The 23,274-nt window shown below is 38.8% G+C and overlaps 1 protein-coding gene across 1 annotated transcript; it reads right to left on the reverse strand.

Annotated features, from left to right (window-relative positions):
* Positions 1-435: 435 nt before the first annotated feature.
* Positions 436-22,437, reverse strand: ALG8 (ALG8 alpha-1,3-glucosyltransferase). Its single transcript, XM_037523038.1, has 13 exons — positions 22,284-22,437; positions 19,530-19,608; positions 15,499-15,692; positions 12,710-12,819; positions 11,603-11,670; positions 9,316-9,442; positions 8,704-8,807; positions 7,817-7,937; positions 5,322-5,461; positions 3,774-3,913; positions 2,392-2,489; positions 2,032-2,104; positions 436-682 (listed from the first exon to the last, which is right to left on the reverse strand). Exons 1-13 carry the CDS (start codon positions 22,376-22,378, stop codon positions 451-453), a joined length of 1,581 nt encoding a protein of 526 aa, XP_037378935.1. The 5' UTR covers positions 22,379-22,437; the 3' UTR covers positions 436-450.
* Positions 22,438-23,274: the final 837 nt, after the last annotated feature.

Genomic DNA, 23,274 nt, shown 5'->3' on the forward strand with positions numbered 1-23,274 from the left:
ACAGAATGAGGACAGTACACCATCTGTGTGCATGCCAACAGGAAAATGGAGAAGCTGGTAATGATCCAAAATACTTCTGTGCAGAAATACAAAATGGCATTTTATTTATGTTTTTCTTAGCACAAGATTATCACAGGCTACAGGCTACAAATAATATGTTGTTGCTCGGAATCCCTGCCTGCCTTGAGCAAGCGCAGCAGTCTGAATGATCTCAATTTTAACAGGGAAAGGCGAGATTTGTTTCAGATGTGCTTCACAGCTTATGGAGGCCAAGTGGCTTCTCACCATGGTGATAATCAGGTTGCTAGGGTGGGCGAGGCCAAGTCAGGAAGAATGGTCCCCCAACAGACCTACTGAAATGAATGGCTCATGCCACCAGCAACTTTCTTCAAGTTCTGATTAATTTCCCATGAAATAATTGCTTGGAATACACCCAAGTGGTTCCTTTATTCATTGCTTCTTTGTCTTGCCGACAGGTGGGTCAGTCAATGCTGAAACATACAGTCTGAACCAAGCATATGTGATGCCCACTGCACAATACACTGAGGTCAATAACAAAGGGATAAAGGGGTACTTCAGTTTCCACGAGGTGAAAGGGAATACAAATTCACAGAAGGCTTCCAGAGGCCCCAGGCCAAGGAGGTAGAAAGTTTCCATCCAATTAAAAAGAGGTTTTTCTTTTCTGAAGAAAAAACAAAGTCTGATTTTAGATGAGTCATTCTGGTGTAGCAAACATGTCTCAGCTAACGCTTTCCACCTGCACTGTCTTGATGTGAAGTGCAGCCAAAGCCAGAGTCAAAAGAGTGTATTAAATGTCACATTTAGGAAAGAAATGCTAACTCTAAACCATTACAGTCTCTCAGTCGTCCCAATTCACCCACCATCTACCTGAGTTGTCCGGCAGCTGAAGCTCAACATTAGCTCTGCATTTGGAAAAGGAAAGGGGGCTGGATGCTGCGAATACTGGACTAAGATTATGGTAGACAACATGTAATTCAGGGTCTTTGAAATGTGTTTTTGGGTTTTTTTGGTAAAACACCATAAAACTTGTTATTTTCATGTGTTTGATTCAGTATCATTTGGTATACCGACAATGTCACACAGAGATAACCACTATGTACTTTCAAAACATTCTGAACACCCCAGAGAGAATTTCTGTAAACATTAAGCAATAATAACCCCAGGCTAGCCCCACCCCTTGCCCATAACCTCTAATCTACTTTCGTTCTCTAAGAATTTGCTCTTGTAGCGATCCCTTTGTGCCTGGCTTATTTCACTTAGTCTAATTTTTCAAGGTTCGTATCTTCTGTAGCATGTATCAGAACTTTATTTTTTCTGGCTGAATAATTCCATCATAAGCATGTGCTGTATTTTGTTTATCCATTCATGTGTTGGTGGACACTTGTGTTACTTCTACATTTTGGCTATCGTGGATAAAGCAGCAATGACTATTTGCGTACAAGCATCTGTCTGAGTATTTGTTTTCACCTCTTCTGAGCACGCACCTAAGAGTAGAACTGCTGGGTCACATGGTCATAATTGAGTTTTAATAAAATTAAGTAGATGAAATCTTATGGCCATAATTAAATATGAACCATTGCAAGCTTAAAAAAATTATACAAATAATGTGACATGGAAGCTGAGAAGAGAATAAATTCCAGCCTAATTCAGTATCAACAATTTTCACAAATCTTTAAGCTATGTTTGTATTTATGTGGCCTTACTCATAATGTGTACTTTAGTTTCCAGTTTTTAGTTTTCATCTATATATTCAATTTGATTTTGGTAGTTCCTTCTCAAATAGTCCCCAAACTAAAAACATAACAAACTATGTCACCATGTTAGTGATGAGATTATGGGTAATTTCTCCCTCTATTTGCCAATTTCTTGTAATGTTGTTATACTATCATTATAACTCCCCTCCTCCCATCATTATAACTTAAAAATGAAGTTTAAAAGGTTTATTTGACTATTTAGGAGTAAATATTTCACAAGAGTAAATATAATTTTAAAGGTACTTCTTTTGATTACCTGAAGAGAGTCTTCAGTGAGGAAATACTATAGATGGTAAATAGCAACATGAGTAAGATTTTAATGGGAAGTTCTGTTAAAAAAGCAAAAAAAAAGGTCCATAAGAGAAAGTTTATGATACTTAAGCACCCTGATAAAGCTATATAGGTCTAGTAATGCTTTTAAGCTTGACTATGCATTTTTTGTGCCATCTCAACACACTGAGGATTAGGGACAAATTGGAGGTTATATTTAAGAGAATGGATAAGCTCGCTTCTTCCAAGAGGTTTTAAGGTTGTTTAAATCAGACAGTATTGATTTCTAGGCCCGATGAAAAGGGCATGGCAGTTAAATATATCTCTCTAAAGAGAAGCTATTTACCTGGTGCCGTGAAGAGCAGAGGGAAGAGAGAATAATGTCCTGTTGTGGTCAGAATCAGGAAAATCGAAGCATCTCTTGCTTTTCCCACAGACAAAAGGCTAAAAATTAAAATTCTCATAATAATTCCTTAAAACAACTGAAACTTACACTTACAAATGCCTTAAATAAGCTGTATCTATTATTTCCAGAACTGGCTTAAACATAAAATAACATACTGATCTTTGCTACAAGTCCAAATCAATTGGTAATACTAATTTTCTAGTGGGAAATTTTAAGTGGTAGAATGACTGCACCGATTCAGGGAATATTCACACAAGAATGTGGCTTCCCTAATTACCTTCTACAAAGAACGGGATGTTTTGACTTTAAGAGTTGCTTAGAGGTTGTAGCCTGGAAACAGGACTTAGGGTTTCATTTCCAACTTTGTAGCTCTTCTCTTGCGTAAGGCCCTGTACCTGCTGGTGTTCAGTATGAATTTTAACTAACAGCATTAAAAGTTTCGTCCTATTTTTTAATTTGGAAACTCCAAGTTGCTAAATGAACTCAGACAGCCATATATCAACTTGACAAATTCGCTTAACGTTCTTTCAGAGCTTAAATGAGGTCTCTCAGAATTCAAGAAAAATCTCAGGAACAAAGGTCAATTCTATTACCACTTATTTAACCATACTTGGTTTCAATTATAATACATAAAATGGACAACACTGCATTTAAAGTGCCTTTTATTTTTATTTTTTATAATGGCACAGTGAAAAGGTCCTAAGACTCAACATCTTAAGATTCAGGGTTAAGTCCTAACTCTCCTAACTAGCTATGTGACTTTGGATAAGGCATTTAAACTCTCTGAGCCCCAGTTTCTACAGATGTTAAGATGGGATATCTACTATTCTAATTACTTAGAATAGGAAGTGAGGTGCAGCAGAGAGCACAAATAAAACAAAACCCCAAAATAACAGTTGTGGAAATTTTGAAGAGCTGTGAAAACATTAGGTATTATTCCATAATGGACTCAGTCTTTGACTAACAACACTTAACAAGAATATGGGAAGCTATTTCCACAATTGCGATGATCCCACAGCCCATACTTTTTCCATACTCAATATCCAGAACCTGGTATCAAGGTTCTTAATCACTACAGTATCCCTTTCAAAATAAAACGCAGAAGCAATACACAATACACAAAATTTTGTAACCTCAGAACCTTTAGTCATGCACAGACCTCCCATGTTGAGCACGCCTGTTCTATCCTGGTATAAATCTGTTCCTTTATACCTTTGCCTTTGTCCATCCCACTGAACATGTCAAGATAGCACAAATCAAATAGAAATAACAGGATCATTGTGAAATATGCCATGATGCTGACAGAATAAACTATCTCTTACCTCATTGGGAGGATTGCCAGGAGTATGGCTTTTTCATGGACATGCCACCCAAACATGAAGGCGCTCAAGGCGCAAAGAATCAGACATCGGAGAAAGCCTCTGGGCCCTTGGGGTTTAAACCAAAGACAGAAAACAGAGGGCTAGAAACAATAGGCAAAGATAAAACTTCAGTATCATTTAAAATAGGTTTCACAGAAACATTGTTCAGGTGAATATAATTGGCATCATCTCCGCTGAAACACAGCAGACATTATGCGAGTCTCCATAATTCAACACTTTGCCAACAGTCCGCCAAAAGCCAACATGAAACAACTTCTCGGGAAAAAAAGGCATTTGGAAATTATATTAATTCATTAAAATGAATAGATTCATCAAAATTAATAGTAACCTATAAATAATCCAGAAAATAAGCCCTTAATTACACCTTCATAACTAGTTAATGGTGGCTGAGCCTATTAGAGTATAAAAGTTTATAGATATTTTGGGGCTAATAATAAACTAGATTTTACCAGATTAATAAATGAACACCTAGCTTTGTGGGCTGGACTGCCACTTACAATAAAACCATGGCATCCCAATGCAGCTGAGGCTTTAGAGAAGTTTTTACCTCTGTTGGAACGTGTGAACAAGTGGGCCAGCTAAGCTTAATGACCCAGTGGTACCTGCCATGCAGCTAAGTCGAGTCAGGTGTCTTGTTAGGTTTGGTCACTTAGAAACCAAATTAAAGCTGAGTGTCAACATAGATAGGACTGTGTTGTTTATATTGCCTGCTACTAAAATTATATCATGAAATTGAGGATCTGATGATCACTAACAAATGAAAACAACTGGAAGCCTCTAACAGCATCTGATTCATAGATTATCTGATGCACAATAAGCCATTGTTAACCCTTTCAACTCATCATCATCAAGACAACATATTTATACACTCCACCAGTCAGCTAAAGATGAAAGCAACTACAAAAAGCTGATGTCCCTAAGAGCATTTCCTGTTTCTCCACAGTGTGGTCCACGCTCCCTCCCTCCTAGGCTTTTCTTTGCTCCTCATCCAAGCATGAACAGATGGCAAGAGTCTCTCTCACAGAGGCCTTACTAGTAATCTTTCCAGATCACAGTCAAAGTTACCCTAAGAATTAAGAAGTGACTCAATCCGCAGCAGGATTATAGCCAGGAACTGAAAAACTTGAACTTTGGGGGCCTAAGGGTTAAATCTCAGTACTACCACCACAAAAGTCCACTGTGACTGCCTGAGTTCAATTCCTGGCCAGGGAGCTGACCCACATGGCACAGCAGACCTCTCCTTCTTGCCTGCTGTTCCCCTCAGCTGCGTATCTCACAGATCTGCCTATCTGCTCCCCACTCTGTCTTTGGTGAATCCTCTGAACCCTCTTCCCCACACACACCTCTGGCCTGCACCCTAGTTCTTCCACACAAAATAAATAAAATCTTTAAAGGAAAAATTTGAACATTAAAATTAGAAAATAGTGAAAGTTAAAATTTGCTCAGACATACAAAAGAACAGGGGAGACTCAATAAATGAGTTCTTACCAAGATGGCAATTAGAGTGCAGAGGAGGGTGGCCAAGGGTGTTACTGAGGGAAGAACCGTGTGCTGGAACTGCTGAACCAAACCGCTTGTCATTGAGGCCTTGGGAATCTTGTTGGGATCAAGAAGTTTCAATTCTACACCTACAGAGTAAGCATACGGTTTATTTAATTTTTATTAATGACATACTATATTTTACCAATCAACTCCTTGAGGAAAAAAAAAGCTATTAAATTTTATTGCTACTTCAAGGTCAAGATTTCATGAACACATTTCTGACTGTTTTACCTAAAATGCCTCTGGTCTTGAGATTATCCATGTAAAGCAACTGTCTGCACTAGCACCAAGAATTTGTGCAACTTAGCAAGAACTTTACTGGCAGGCAACGTGATTAGCAATCTGCTCTCATCTCTAAGATGAGCTTTCTAAAAGGCATGTCTGACCATATCACACCCAGCTTTGAAACCTTCATGCCTACTGGGAAATCCATAGTCCTAAGTAGGACATAGAGTGTCTTCCATAAACTATTCCCTTTTACCTCTTTGGCTTCATCTACTCCACTTGGTTAAAAGTGACTTGACCATAATGAACTGACACACCACTCTCAACATTTGTGTTCTTCTGAACAGGCTTTCCTTACAATGACCCATTCACTTTATGAAGTTAACTTCTAATTTATTCACTCATCTGAGAAAACCCCTAAATCAAGAAGTGGAGCTGATTTTCTTGTGGGCCAGTTATACCTAGTACATGTCTCTCTTCAGCATTCTCCATATTGTATTGTATTCTGTTTATGTATTCATTTCTTATCCCCAGCATACAGGAGTTCAAGAAATAAGTATTAAATGAAGCCAGTCTGAGACAGATGAGGCAAGCCCCAGCCCAAACAAGCTAACAGGACAGTCAAGGGCTAGTCTGAGCATTGCATAGTCCTGTCTAATGCTGCTGAAAATCAATAAAATGTGGGAAAGGTATAGACTATCAAACATATTTTCTATTCATTCATCTTTTCCCTTTTCCCTTTAGCCTAATTCTCTCTTAGAGCTCATAATTATTTCCCTGAAATATAGTTGCCTAATCTGCCCCTACCTTTCCAGTTCAGATAGCTTTGAGACATCCATACAAGGTGAGGTAAATCAGTTTCCGAACTCAGACAAAGCAAGTCACCTTTGTATCTCATACCACACTGGTTATTTAAAGATTTTTAAAAAAAATGTAAATGTTAAGAAATTACTCTTTAAGAATAACACATCCACACTGTGTGTGGATTCACAGTGGGTATGGGATAACACCAACTTAGAGTTCCCTACAAGTATGTATTGAAAACTAAGAGGTTGCATCTACCAAAGGCTTTGCAGCCATTACTTTTAGCCCTCTGAGGCACACAGTGGTAGACTAACTTGCTTAAAGTCACACAAATAACTGGTAGCAGAACTGAACACCGGTCTGTCTGACTCCAACGCCCCTGCTACTGACTAGCATGCAAGTTCTTTTTTGCTGCACTTGTTTCTTATAACATGCTGCATAGGACAGGTAAAGTACCATTATCACTTTATTACAGTGAGGAGAGCAAGGTTAGAGGGGTCAAATGACTTGCCCACTGTAGCAATTTATGCAGATGGACCTCCAAACCAAGCCATCAGCAAATACCAGCCCAAGGTCAAGCCCAGCCTGTGACCTGGCTTGGCATGGTACAGAAACTAGGAATGCTTTTTACATTTTTAAAAGGTTTGAAACCTGCCTCCTCCCAAACCCTCCTTTTAGACGGCTTTTAAAGTCTAAATTATCTGACCCATTACAGAAGTTTGTTAAACCTTCTCTGCCATTCCCCATTAAACCAGGCTGTATTTACAAATGAGAGACAATGATTTATCCCAAAGTGAATTATTTTCAGCAGAACCGTCTCAAGGTATAAATTTAAAAACACTGCCGGGCCTCCCCTGGTGGTGCAGCAGTTGAGTGCTGGGCTGCGAGGCTGCCCACAGCCTCTGCTGCACCGGTTCGTTTCCTGGCCGCCGCTGGTGAGGGTCCCACAAAAAATAAATAAATAAATAAATAAACAAATAAATAAAAAAAATAAAAACACTGCCTAGGTTTCTCATCTCATGCAAGATTATCATTTTAAAAAAAAATTAGTTTAATACCAAAGTCACATTTATTTACCTACTTCCTCACATATTTAAGTTTTAAATTTAAAAATCAGGTTAACTACTGAATAATGTTTTACTTAAGGCAAGAGTACCTTTTAAAAATGTCTACATTTTAAATTTGTTTTTCCTCAGGAAAGAATTGACAACTCTTCACCACGATGAGCTTTTACAACGAATGTAGTCTGTGTACTTTGACGCCTCAGTCCCCTATTCACTCTGAAAGCTAAATGCAGGGCTGAAGAACAAACAGTTCAGTCTCATTCAAAACACAAAGCAGGTTTTTCCATTTCTCAATGTGACTAGCCCTTTCAATATTCATAGTGTCAGTAAGAAGGATTGCTACCATACCAATGACACACAGCACTTTGTCCAAAACGTTGTACAAAGCCCAGAAGTTTGGAGCCCAATATGCATGGCAGAGGCCCCTCTTGAAAGGGAAGAGTCGGGAAAAGACTTGAGGCAGCTGGTTCTATTGAAAAGAAATTAAACAGTGATCAGTCTTTTCCAAATTCAAGAAAAGAACTAGGGAACTGTCTATGGCATAGAACACAGAAAGTTGTAGATCTGGGATCTAATCTTTCTTCTCACAAGTAAGCCATTGTGAGATTCACAGCAATTCAAAGACCCCCCCCCTTTTTCTTTTAAAGATTTATTTATGCATACAAGAACTGGGATATAGGCCAGAGGTGCTGGGGGTGAGAGGATTCACCAGAGACAGAGTGGGGAACAGAACAGGCAGACTGACTGAAACACACTGCTGAGGGGAGCAGCGGGCGAGACAAGAGAGGTCTGCTGTGCCATGTGAGTAGCTCCCTGGCCGGTGGGGATTAAGCTCGTGCTGCAGAGGCTGTGGATTGCTTCATAGTGCTGTGCTTAACCCCTTGAGCCTCCAGGGAGGTCCCTTTAGACCCTCTTTTCGTCCAACTTCATCTGTTGAATGGGACAAGATACAAGGAAATACAGCCCCCACACCTCTGGCCTGTACCCCAGCTCTTGTATGCATAAATAAATAAATCTTTAAAAAAATAATGATTGTGTATGTGAGATATGTAGAACATACACATATATAAACACATATACTGGAATATACACAAAAATGAAAGAATATCATCTTATCTTTAGGGACTCATACAAGGGAGGAGTAAATAAGGAGTTTTGCTTATATATTCTTGGCTTTATTATTTTTTCTAACAACAAAAAAACCTGTATTATTTCATAAAAAACAAAAGGCTTACCAAGGCCAGGAAAGGACCCAATGAAAGAGCAGAAACTAGGAAAACAATCAGTCCCAGGGAAATAAGACGAAGAAAGCTGAAACTATTCCATCGAATAGATCCATCTAGAGAAAAGGAATATAATCATTAGCAAGGAGCATGGAAAGCCGCAACTTATACCATGTGCTAAAACGAGAGTATCTCCTGATGATGGTACACTAATTTTATGATGTGGATGTGGCAAGAGCAAAGGGAAGTTAGAATGGGGAAAGGGACTACAGGATCAGTAACTGAGAGATGTCTGTTATATCGCATAATATCCTCTCCCTAAGGCACAAAACTAAAGAAAAATAAAATAAAGGTTTTGCCATGATTAAGTAATAATCAAAACCAATAAGCAACTATAAACCAGAGCCACACTGGGGGTGGGGGTGGGGGTGGGGGGGATTAGAGAATGGCGGGGAGAGGAAGAACTAGAGTCAAAATAAGGGGGGTTTGCAATTGTATGGGGAATATAACCAAAATGAAAATGCATACATTGTACAAAGATGAAAAATGATGTAAGAATTATATAAAATAAAATATTAAAAAAAATTAAAAAAAAAAGGTTTTGCCATGATTGCTAAAACTTACCTGGCTTATTTGCAGTGAAACAGTAAGATCGCAACAGATAAATACCATACGCTGGTGCTACATAGAGGTAGATGTGCTTGAAATGAAGGAGAACAGCAAAAAGAAATGCTCCTTCCACATGTCTTTTCTAGAAAATTTAGAAGGGAAATATCATGTTAAATTTTAGGGTAAACTCAATGCAATAATGTAATGTTCGTGATTGAATCCTGGAACAAAAAAAAGGACATTAGTGGAAACGCTGGTGAAATCTTAATGTACCAATGATGCTTTCTTAGTTTTCATGAACGTCATAGTTACATAAGATGTAACATTAGGGGGAAATGGGTGAGGGATATAGGAATTCTCTGTACTGACCATGCTAATTTCCTATCAATTTAAAATTATTTAAATAAAGTTTGTTAAAAATAAAAGGGCACTGGAGATTGGCTGCACAACACTGTGATTATACTTAACATTACTGTATCATGTACTTAAAGATGGTTAATGTGGTAGGCTATATGTTGTGTGTATTTTACTACAACTAAAAACATAGATTTTAAAAGATATTCTTAGCGAGGGCAATATGACCTCTGGGAATTTTGGAAGGATCAAGTGAACTAATGGTTCAAAATAATCCTCTGCATGTGTGGCGTTCACTAGACTATTTTCTCTACTTTTGTATATGGCTTACATTTTCTGATAAAAGATTTCTGATAAGACAAAAAGTTTTAAAAATTCAGGTAAATAGTTTACATGCAATATTAGAAAAATATAAGCAAGTGATTCCAGTGAGCTTTATATTGAGTTTAATGGGTCATTAATTCATTATTTCAACAACCATTTGTTAGGTACTAAGCTTGATGATGAGATACAGGATGTAATATCGTAATAAATTTCAAAGTCCCTCTAAGGAACTAAAGGTCAGTTACAATGAGAATTTAAAGAAGTACATATGATGCTATACTACCAAAGAAGCATCATTTAAGTCTTTTTTTGTTAAGAACCCTATAAATCTTACAGATCAGGTAACATATAGCCATCAGCTTGAAGACATAAAGTACAGTATTGATCCTAAAACACTACCTTGGAGAACTAAAAGCATTCTGATGTAAAAACAGACTAAAACCAAGTTGACTATAACTAAAGAAGTCTGAATTCTACCTACCTCACAGGGATTTTGGAAGGATCAAATGAGCTAATGCTCTGAGGTTCAGCAAAGGGAACTGCCAAAGGGGCCATGAAAGGCCAAGTTCCTTCCCTCACTGTCTCATCCCGTGTAGTCTAGAAAATATGAGTTAGGAATGATAAGGAAAAAGAACGGGATGCTTACATTGGTTCTTCACCAGTTTCATAATTTAGGATTCACTGATGGTCTAGCTGGTTTTATGGCTAAGCTTTAGTTTATTCAAAAACTATCCAAGAATCATTCATTGTACATCAATTATGTTTTAAGTACTACGTGATTAAAAGAAAAAACTATATCCAGACAATTATAATTGACAAAGAATTTTAAAATAGATTATCAAACTTGATCTTTTCAAAGTTCCTGTGAGGTAAAGCCCCATTTTAGAAATAAAAATGTAAGAAGGGGTAAATCTCATTTTAAGGATGAGAAAACTTGAGCTTGAGAGGGTTAAATGACTAGCCTTAAGTTAGAGGTTTCCAAACCTGATAGTGTAGCAAATTCTCTGGAGATTAACAAACCCCAATCCCAGAGATTCAGTGGCCCAGAAAACTGAACTTCTGATTTCTTCCTCTAAAAGGGAGGATAATAAATATAACAACCTTACAGAGTAGTTGTGAGGTTTACTAAATAAGACATTATATATAATGTACCTGATCTGAAGCACTCAATGCATTTGAATAACTCCTGACTGAGACACACAGATTATCAGGGTTAGACAGGATTTCAGTTGAGGTCTTCTGATTCTAAATCCTATATTTTCTGTTACCCTATGCTACATTCTGGTGGTAAAGGTGCATCATCATAGTTATCATATTGTTAATACTCCCGAAAATTCCATTCCTAAAGAAATTAGCTCAACCAGTATAGACACTCAAGTTTATTTCAGAACTGCCAAACTCAGAAAAACTTGTGGAGTATAATTTTCCCATACGTAAAATGAAGAAAATTATTATCAAAAGAAAAGATGGAATTTGTGAGAAATACTTAATAAAAATGTCTATAGTCCTTGGCTATTCAAAACAGTTGCTATAACGCTTACCCATCACCCACTATATTGATGACTTTATAAGCTAAAAACCAAAATTAAGGGGGGAAAATCAAATTGGTCTATTTTGTGTTTACCTGAAATAATCGTGCAATGGAGAGTAGCATTAAACCAAATAAAAAGCCATTATACTGGAAATGAATATCTGGACTTATGTCAAGGAAAGAGTAGAGGATAACAAATTTACAATGAACTGTGCCAGCAGATCAAGTATAAAAATTACAAATGCCTTCTTAACAGTTAAGTTAAAGATAAAATATCACTACTAGTTCGAACTTCTGTAAATGTGTTTTCTACAAAATTCTGAAACAAATTCTTCAACTAAAATGTATGTAATGCTAAAGATTATCATAGGGGGTAAAAAAAATTGATATTTTAAGAAGAAAGCCAGGAAACTTTCTCTCTCTCTCTCTTTTTTTTTAATCTTAAAGACCCAGCAGCTGAAGGGCAAGAAGTTTTTTGTTTTGTTTTTTAAAATTAGGGATGAGAAAGGAAGCTCTTTACAGCTACTAAAGGCCACTAGCACACAGGACTCCATTGCTTATAGTCCATTTATTATCTTATTAAGCCTAATGCTGAACCTGGGAGGGAGTTAGAGCTCAGAGATGGCAATTTACTCATGGACTAAAGCGAACTCGGCCACATAACTAAGATTTCATTCCACATCAGGTTTAAACTAAAGTCTGGGTGTTTCCCTCACATATAGCTACTTTTATGAAAATTGTAAAATATTATGCTTCTACCTCAAGGATTTTAGTTACATTCAGATCCTCTGGATTTAAGTTTTGCTGATTAATATGTGGTAAGCCAAGATGACAGAAAAGCAAGAAGGCCTACCTGTTCCCATAAGCAACACTGTGATTATGCTGTTTCCATTAAAGGTATTTAGAATGCGTTCGAAAGTTATTTGAAATATATGTATTAGATTAATCTGAAGACAGCTAACAAATCCCAGCATATTGCTTACTGGTAGTTTAACTGGTTTTTACATATTGCTACCAAATTTTCATGACAAAGTATTCTAAAAACCAGAGTCTGGTAAAGTTGGACAGAGACCGACCACAGTTTGAAAACCCACTAATTCACCACACACCCATTTAAAATAACCACATATTTCACAATCATTATAAAAAAGAACTAATCTTATACTTAGCATATATTAGTACAAAAAATGTCAAGGATACGGTCCACAATTAATAACCCGAAGTTCCACAGCAGTAAAACCGATAGAATAAACTTGGGCTTCTCTGTAAGATCTTTACCTGCTTTTTTTCCATCAATGCATTTACAGCACCTACATTGAAACATCAGGAAAAAATCAGAAATAACTTTGATCTTCATTAGAATGTAACAAAATTTCCTGAGCATATTGATACACTTTATTAACCACTACCTATAAATTTGACATTCTTGACACCTTAAAAGGGTAGTGACAGAAACAAAGATCCAAGGTTCAGTTCTATGTCTCTTTATTAGCTCTGCTGACTTGAAACAAAGTTTTCAATTAATAAAACTAAAAATAAAAAAATGGTTACCAACAACTGGAAAGTAAGTATTCTGAAAATTGGGAGGGCATACACTATTTCAGTCACTAAGAGTAAAAAATGCAGACCAGAACAAAATAACACTCTAAATTATATGCCCTCATGCTAGACAAACTAGGAATAGTTGTAGCTCCAAATAATTTTAAAAACCCTTTGTAAAAATGTACACAGTTTAAAGGCCAAGATAGAAGTAATAATAGGTATGATTCCAGTTGTATTTCATAGAAGTTATATGCAGAGACAGAAAAGGGGCTGAAATAATATGCACAAAAAAGTTGATAATGACAGCTAGAGGTGGAGGAGTGTGGCTCATTCTACTTTGTGTATACGCTTTTCTGTTTTCCAAAACTTTGACAAGATTTTAAAATGTGTTTCATTTGAATATTGTCAAATTCTAAAAACAAATTTAAAACAATTAATAGACCAATAAAGATGTAATTAAAGTGAGGGGGGTAACAAAAGTGAATTGCTTTTCTCACATGGAGCCTCAGTTTCCTGATAGAGATAGTAACCTTACAGAGTAATTGAGAAAATCAAGCAAATAATCTGTACCTAATGCCTTGTTCTGAAAATTGGCACACAGATTTAACAATTTATACCTTATTTAACTGTTCCCACTATATTGAGGATAGAAATGAATCTTATTGCCTCTTTCTGCCTGTATATACTTTCCCTGGGAGCTTGAACTAAAATATTTTGAGTTCAAGAAATTAAAAGTAAAAAATAGTCACCAAGGACCCAAAAGTAAGGCATGCCTTTACAAATTACCTTCCCTTCCAACTTGTGACAGGTCATAGACAGATTGAAAGTTAGGGTGTCCAACAGGAGTTACCCAATGAGAATGAGCGGGGGTTAAAATATTCTCAGGGGACTCTTTCCTGAATGGGACAAGGGTTCAGGATAGAGGGTGTCACAAACAGAAATTTTCCATTTATATGTGACAAGGGTCACTGACTAGCTATTAGCTAGTGCTGTCACATTCACACTAGCAGGCTTAAGTATTAGGATAGAATAGAAACCAACATTAACTGAGAACTTTCTACGTGGAAGCCACTGAGAGAGACCTTCTATATATATATGCATTCAACTACCTAAAAGTAATATATGAATAAAAGATGTAAAATGTAAAAATATGAACATAATTTAAAATTTGTGAAGAATCTTCATGAGGCAAAGAATCCAGAGAGAATAATTAAAAGCACTTGAGGGCCTCCCCGGTGGCGCAGCGGTTGAGCGCTGGGTTGCAAAGCTGCCCGCGGCCTCTGCAGTGCCAGTTCAATCCCGGGCTGCTCCCCGGCCACCAGAGGAGGGTCCCACATGGCACAGACCTCTCCTGCTGCCCGCTGCTCCCCTCAGCAGTGTACTTCGCTTCTGCCTGCTCTGCTCCTCGCTCTGGCTCTGGTGAATTCTCTCACCCTCCCGTGCTTCTGACTGTACCCAGTGCATGTATAAACAAGCAAACAAACAAATAAATAAATAAATAAAACATGCCTCTATTAAAAAAAAAAAATAATAAAAGCACTTGAGTTTACTAGAACAGAAACTCCACTGGTGGCATACGTGTGCACAAGTGTATTTGTGCTCACTTATATGTGTGTACATCCCAAAGAATATGGTAGACTACAGAAGTCTTTGGTGGTCTGCTAGGGAGGAAAGAATAGCAAATGGAGTCATTTTGGGATAAGAGAAATGTTCCGGGAACTCTACTTGGGCTACTTTTCACAACATTCACAATCTCTTATGAATACCTCTGCCATGTAGCCCCATTTTATTCCCATGTTCTTCCACAAGATTCAGCTAGACTGTAACTGATCACTGTGCATTTTAAAACACAATGACACAGTTTTGGACTGTTGTAGCATTTTTTTTAATTTGAATTTTGGATTTTTATTTATTCAAACTGTCTCTGTAATCAAGTGTTTAGAACTTTTACATTTAATGTATATAATTATTGATAAGTTTACATTTAAATCTATCATGTTATTACTTATTTTCCATTTTTCCATCCATTTTGTATTCCTTTTTCAATTTTCCTGTCATCTTTTACACTAATTAAAATGTTTAATATTAAGTGTTATTTCTACCATTTGCTTTTTACCTATACAATTTTGTTTTCTTTTATTTCCCCATGGTTTACTTTTGGCTTCTAAAGTTATGATTAACTTGTTACAGTTTATACTGATATTACATTTTACCATTTCATATTACTTCACATATTTCAACAGAATACTTCCATTTTCACCCCTTACCTTTTTGCTATCATTGTTATAATCATACTTTTATAGCTTCCAAACATATTGTTATTAGTTTTGCTCTAAATAGTAAGTTATATGAACTTTGTTTTCCTCCAATCAGGAACAAATCAATACTAGTTAATACCATACTAATTCATCAAAGCCTTCCACACAAAATGACATTCTCAGACTTACTCATGAACAGCATATACAAAGAGTGCATCTGTGAAGATGACAGAAAATCTCTGGAACAGTAAGGTCTGTAAGCTGCAGTAATTCAGATTATAGACATCCAGCATTTCTTGATCAAAATATTTGGCAACCTGGGACAGGGCATACTCAAACCATGCGAAAAAGGGAGGGTAATCCAAGGTCCACTCTGAAGTTGCCTGTGGTAAAAGTAGAAGACAGAGCTTATTTTAACTAACTGAATAAACAGAGGGTGGCAAAGATTGTAAAAATTTCATCCTCTGGTCTTTAAAGAGTATATGAATAAAACCACACCTAAAATACATTTTATATATATTAGGAATATAGAGCAATTTCTATGTAAAACTGAGTTAAAAACATAATAACATATAAGTTATCTAATACGGTCTTCAACTTCCTTAAATAGAACCAACTATACTACAGAGGAAATTAATCTGAAACCTATAATAAACTTGGTTAGGACATGGTTCTACTCATCTAAATATAAATAGGGGACTAGAGTTTAATAAATGATTGACCAGCTTGGGTTTAAGTTCTGTCTCAGAGACTCAATTTCCCTATTTGCAAAATGTATTATGAATATTAAATGGGATAAAAGAAATGTAATTATAAATATCACAATGCTACACAAATGCTACTCATTTCTTGTTTCACTAGATCATGATATCCTTGAAAGCAGAAACTATTCTGTCATTTTTGTACCCTGAGCATTTGGTAGGTATTAATTATTAAATAATTAATTATTAAATAATCATTAAACAAATGAATAGTCACTAATGAGTAAATGAAAATACAAATCATATGAAAAAATATATAAATTTGAAGAGATTATATTTTGATCAAATTCTCTAAGTCTCAGTACCTACACCTCATGGTTTACTATATTAAAAATTACACACAATACTACACGTATAGCACTGAACCAGATACAGACTAAGTATCAATAAATACTACTTCTTTTTATTTGAAAATTTATAACTATCCCCAATAAGATGTCCTTAAAACTAAGCCTAGAACTTTGACCTAGAAGAGTCGAGTTAGTAATAATTTTCTACTCTGTTGTCCTTTTCAATGGAAAACTCCTCTCCTTCTGAAATGTACTTAGAATTCACTATTACCCAGGTGCCCATGGAACCTACTATTTAGGGTCTCTCTGTGGTATAAAATGAGGCAAGAAACTCTCAGATAAATCACTTGTTAGCTCTTTGTTCCTGATATCAATGACTGGCAATTTTAGGTTCCCATAAATAGCCTGTTTACTCCCCCTGCAGGTATAAAATGCAGAAGTTTCAGATTTGAGGCCTATTCTCTGTCTAGTGTACTCAGGCTATGGACCTACTCATTAAGTACTCCTTTTTGAAAAGTTTCTTCTCTAATCCCAAGTTGCTAATGTGGGATATAAACAAGATAAGCCCACTGAACTACAGAGAAGATTAAAAATTCAATTTTTTGATCTCATTCTTTTAAATTTTATATTAATAGAGCAGCACCTTTATAATTTATAAATAAAGACACAGTAAGTAGTAAAAGCTCAAAAATGTTTCCTTGTTAGAGTATAGATATTTTTTAAAAGTTTAGAAATTAGTGTTCCATGTAATTCCATGAACCTAAATATCAGGGTAGACTCTATTAACAATAGCAGTTTCCAGTTAACTTCTATCTCAGACTCACTCTGCCCTTAAAGAGCTGTGTATTTTATTGGAAGTTTAAGATTTTTCTACCTTATTTTACTTACTTATTGATATGCTTTTTAAAAAAATGAAGAACAGGAAGCATTAGAAAAACTGAGAGGAGGGGCAGGCACTGCATGAAAGATGGTCATTTTTCCAAAACAAGGTGTACGTGCCCTTCCTTCGCTGTCCCTAATCTCACACCACTCAGAGGCTCTATCATATTGCCTTCACTCCACAAAGACTTCCAAAGGTTGGCCCAGAAGTCCCTCTTGATCTCATGGATTTCCATCTGGGGCCCTCTTCAGTGAAGTTATTAGCTAATACTTCCTCCCAAGTGAACAGTTGTGTCACTAAACTAATAAGTGGGAGAGGTAGGTCTCAAATCTGGGTCTCCTGACTCCAAGTCCATTAGCTCAGGAAGTTACCACCACAGAGCTATTTCTTCAAATATAGAAACATCCAATCTCTACATATGAAAGTTCAAAACAATTGTGGTCATTCCACCAAAATTTATTATGTGTCCTTTTGGCATCTTTCCCAAATAGTTGGTTTAATATGAGGTGAGAGCAGAAGGTTAAGATAGAAGTCACAGCTAAGGAGAGTCCTACAAAGCAATCCACTACTCATAGATGCCCTCTCTGCAGCCAGGCAGAAAGACCTTCCCAGACTTAGCTATTTAGCTGCATGTGCTTCTCAGCCTTGTCTCCTGCTGTGAGCCTCCACTCACATATAGTCAAGCGTCATCTACCACTGCGCTCTGCTTCTTATTGTTTTTTGTTGTTACTGTTGAGCAGGGCAGGAAGAACAAAGAAGCATGTATACCATTATTAGGATCTCTTTCATATAAACTTCTCCTAAGATAAACTAACAAGGGAGATATCTCTGGTCTAAATATAGCTTTAGGCATCCCAAAATAACATAGTAGTGAAAGTTATAGGTGTAAAATGAGAGAATACCTAGAAGGAATTATAAAATTAAAACAGAAATGGACCACAAAGAGAACCCTCGAGTACCAGTTTCTTAAAGGGTGTGCAGGTGAAGAAGAGTTGTCAAAGGAGACTAAGAAGGAATGGTCACAAAGGAGGAAACAGCAAGACAGGCGACTTTTCATTTACAGGCTAAGAGTCACTATATTAACAATGCTAATGATTAATAACCCTTAATCATGTTTAGAGAACACTTTTGTTCCAAGTACTATGCTAAGTGCTGTACATACATACTGATTTCATCCTAATAATTTTTTTTCTAATAATAATTTAAAAAAAATTTTTTTTATTTATGCATACAAGAAGTGGGGTATAGGCCAGAGGTTTGGTGGAGGTGAGAAGATTCACCAGAGACAGAGTGGGGAGCAGAAAAGGTGGGTCTATTGAAATACACTGCTGAGGAGAGCAGCAGACGAGACAGGAGAGGTCTGCCACTCCCTGGCTGGGGATCAATCTCATGCCGCATGCCGCAGTAGCTAGTGATAGCTTGATAGTGCTGAGACTTTTTTTTAAAGATTTGTGTGGCGGGTGAGAGGTGTGGCGGGTGAGAGGATTTACCAGAGACAGAGTGGGGAACAGAACAGGCAGATTGACTGAAATACACTGCTGAGAGGAGCAGCAGGCAAGTCAGGAGAGGTGTGATGTGCCATGTGGGTAGCTCCCTGGCTGGGGATTGAACTCGTGCTGCAGTTGGCTTCAGATAGCTTCAAATGCTTAGTAGGTTTTGTCTTAACCCCTTGTGCCACCAGGGAGGCCTGACAGGGCTGAGACTTTAACCCCTGAGCCACCAGGGAGGCCTTCATCCTAATAATTATTTATTATCATTTAATAATTGGGGAAAGTGAGGCTTTGAGAGGTCAAGCAGTTTGTTCATGGTCACTTACATGGGAAGTGGCGGAGCTGAAAGTCAACGTAGGTACCCCTGCCCAAACTGTTGGTATGTAGGCCATAAATAACATTTAACTGGTAATGCATATGTAGAAGAACTGGGGTCAGGGGGAGGTGAGAGGATTCACCAGAGACAGAGTGCGGAGCAGAAAAGGCAAATTTTACTGAAATACCCTTCTGAGGAGAGCAGCGGGCAAGACAGATGCTGCACCATATGTGGGTTAGTTCCCTGGCTAGGGATCAAACTCAAGCCAGAGAAGTAATTGCACTGAGACTTACCCCTAGGCCACCAGGGAGGGCCATGAAACTCACTTTGAAGTAAAAGGATTTAGTAGTGTTAGAAGACAAAAATGAGGAAAGTATGCTATTTTTTGTAAAGATTAATTAGACCTATATCACATGGAAAATATATGATTTCACATCACCTTAAGAAAAAAAAAAACTCACAAAGGTGAAAATTAAAACTTACCTCATAGTACCACTGGGATATTGGCAAACTGTGAGTGATAGCAAGCCAGTTTCGGTGTACTTCAAAATCTGTGGAATGGCTATTCAAAACGATTAGATGAATAAAATGAGATTTTGTAACATTTATTAATTTCATTTCACATGTCTATAATTATGCTCTGAAGTGGACTGACACCCTCATGCAGTCACAGAAACTATCCTAAAGACAAAAACAGGCATTATATAAGTCTGAAATACCTCACTTATCTGGAGGCCAAACGTCCTGAAAACGTTGAGGACCTACAATCATGTGAAAAGGGTCTGGCATTATCTAAAGGGCTGACCAAAACCTACACTTTTCCTTAAGGGAGGCCTTTAGACTCTTGCTTAAGGTGAGGTACTTTTGTTCTTAAATATAATGAAGATTCTTTATCTAGAAAAGGTCTCATACACAAGTCGGATCGTCAAGGATGAGTACACATTTCCCAGACAGTAAAGGCCTCTGCTCTAACTTTCCCAAGTTTCCAAATTTTCCCCATTTACTGTCTTCCCCCTGACTATATATATAAATACACCCAAGCACATCCCTTGTAGGGGAGGACAATTTCCCTCTTTTTTTTTTTTAATCATGTAACATGTATGAGAGTCCCAAGAGAGGTAAGAAAGATAGGAGACTCAAAGGGGCAACCAGATGTTTGAGGTTGAAATAACATTCTAAACTAAGGAAAGATATAGGGGTGTAGGGCTTCAAAGATGTGAAAGGCCATTCAGAAGAGGAAATATCTGATAAAGGTTGCCCTGGCAGGCAGATACATCTCTTAGGTGAAAAAGTTATCACTGGCCATTGCTCTTTCCGGTACAGACCCCTCTTTAATGTAAATTTCCCTTACTGAAGAGTAACTTCTATTCTGTTCTTAAAAGAATCTCTTGTGCCTCAAAATAAGCAGCCCCAAAGAATTTTTATGCCAAAGAAGCCTATTTTAGGGTGGCATATTCTGTACCCTTCTCCTTTTTTAGATTTTTTTTTTTTGTTTTGTCCACTGCTGGACCGCCCTTCTACATTAATAGCATCTGATCCATAGATGTGCTCAATATAGTCTTAGCGAATTAACAGCTCATCAAAGTTAACAATGAGTTCCACAGCGAAACCTGACTTATACTTTCCAATATTTTAGTCTTTCCACAGTGACAAGTCTCTCCTGAGTCTCTGGGTCAACCCCTTGTGTATCTCTTTCGTTGCTTTCCATTTCAATAGTCAAGAAAATGCCGATGACCTCCACGTTCAATTCATGGTCCTTTTTTTCGGCAATGTACTCTGCTCTGAACACTTGCTGTTTCCACTAGACTGTGCCATGAGTCCCAGAGTAAGTTAGGGTTAAGTAGGTAGCTACACGGATAGAACAGGCAGGGACTTCGGGAGAGTTAAAAAGGCTTTTGAGGTAAGGACAATAAATTCTAAGAAGCGCTAAGTAAAATACACTCCAGAGATGAGGTCAGAAAGTCCTGGAGGACTAAACAAAAACAGTAAAACTGGAGAGAGGGGAGGCAAACTCTAAGAGAAAAAAAAAAGGTTTAAATACCCCTAGACACGGGGTATTTAAATACCCCTTGACTCGGGGCCCACAATGGCTTCCTTGCCCTTCCCAAGTACAGCGTTCTTGGGAGTCCTTACTTTTTTCCTTTAAATAAACTTTACTTTCTTAAACAAGGTTTGTTTCTCTCTGCTTACTTATCTAAAGTCTGGCTTCGTTGGACAAGAACCCGTGGTGGTTCAAGGGTTAAATTAACAGCGCACACTGGTGTCCATGATGATTCCCAAATCACTGGTATACAAACTTGGACTCCTTCCTGATTCCTAGAGACCTTCAATCTCCTAACAATGTCACTTGAATTTCCTAAAATTCCTCAAAACCACAATTCAAATTGATCTGATGCTGTAGCAATTCCATTGCTAGTACGCATTCAATAGAAAAGCATACCTATGTCACCAAAAGATGGATACTAGGTGTGTCTTCAGGGATCTAATTCTAAGTCAGTTCCTCAGAGGCCTGCCCTGACCCCCAAGACTGCTTGCTATTCCCCTCACAGATACTGGCTTGGGCCCTGCCGCCCATTTTCACACACTGGTGGGAACTTGTGTGACCTGGCCACTGCCTACTTCATCCTGTGGCACTTCTCCCTTACTGCTCTTTAACCACATTGGCCACTTTGTTTCTGGAATAGTGAGTTCTTTCCTACCACGGGCCTTCGTACATATTTCCCCCCACGTTGAAACTGCTTTTCACCTTGGCGTCTTTTTTTCTCCACCCTCCGCATTCACTTAAACATCACCTCCGAAAAGGAGCGATACCTTGCCCTGCAGCCCCACTTTCTTATAGCTCTTATCACAATCTGAAACTTTCGTGTTTGTCAGTCAGCCCCCACCTCCAATGGCCGAGCAACGCTGCTCTCATCACCGCATCTCCGCGATGGCGAGAGCCGGGCGACGACCGGCTGAGCGAGGTGCAGGTAGGTGTTCTTAACCTGCGTACTAAGGATGAGGACCAAGAGGCTCAGTAACATTAAAGCCCGAGGGCGCCAGGCCTCAGTCAAGTCACCTGAAGCTGAGGTCGCCTCTCGGGTCAGGGCCCAGCGGCCCGGGAGGGGCCGTTGAGCGCAGGGCGACCGGACCTCAAGCTCCCCCTTGCTCCTCACGCCCTGCGCCGTCTACGCGCTCTCCCGCCCTCACAGATCGCGGGGCTTCCCTGCCTAGCCTCAGGCCGTGCGGGTCCCTTACTAGGTAGGGATGAGAAGGCATTTGAAGAGAGTCACCCCGAGCGCCAAAGCCGAAAACCAACTGCCACCACTCGTCGGGAATCCGAGCGCCGCCATTGCGGCAGCGCTGCGCGCTTTTAACTAACCCGGTCCGCTTCCGGCATCCCGCGCATGCGGAGAAGCCCCCTGAGGCGGTGCCAGGGTCCCCGCGCATGCGGATTGGCCCTCTGAGGCGGTGCCCGGAGCCCCGCGCATGCGGAGAAGCCCTCTGAGGCGGTGCCAGGGTCCCCGCGCATGCGGATTGGCCCTTTGAGGTGGTGCCCGGGAGCCCTGCGCATGCGCCCCGCAGATGAGTCAGCCGGAGGCGGGAGTTGGGGGTTTAAACCTCCCGCTCAAGGTGCTGCCGTCGCGCGCCGCACCCCCGGGCCTGACAGCTTCCCGCTGCGCCTGCGCCTGTCTCTACGGCGACAAGTTAAGTTACGTTTGGTGCTTGTGTTCAAATAGTTGCTGTGCATCCGCTCTAGTGTTGGTTTTGTCAGGTCTTGCATCACCTGGGCGGAAAAGAATTGTGTTTTGCTGCAGAGACGTCCACGTGCTAGTGGAGGAGACAGAATTGGGATCCAGGAGTTACAGTAGCTACAGTAGCTAAAAGCGCCTGAGTCCTAGCGGCGATTACTCGGGACACCTGCAAGGGAGTATTGGCTCCGGGTAGAGAAAGGCCTGAGCGGACATGCAGTGGTGAAAAACAGTGTTTCTAGAACCCTGAGCCAGTGTCTTAGTGAACACCTGTGTGGGTGGGAGCCGCTTTGGAGACTGGACAGAATCTAGTTCTTCTCGTACTTGAAGTACTAGTTTTGTTAAAATTGAGAGTCCGGTTGATTAGACCTAACAAAGCCCTACATCAAGTCAGTGCTGCTGTTACTAGGACTGTTACAGGGCTGGCAGAGGGGCACCCCAGAGCCCCAAGCCTGCTTGCTCATATGAGACTTTAATGGGAAGGAACTTTAATACAA

Source organism: Talpa occidentalis, unplaced genomic scaffold, assembly GCF_014898055.3.
Source record: "Talpa occidentalis isolate TD23 unplaced genomic scaffold, MPIMG_talOcc4v2.1 talOcc4.3, whole genome shotgun sequence".
NCBI lineage: Eukaryota > Metazoa > Chordata > Mammalia > Eulipotyphla > Talpidae > Talpa > Talpa occidentalis.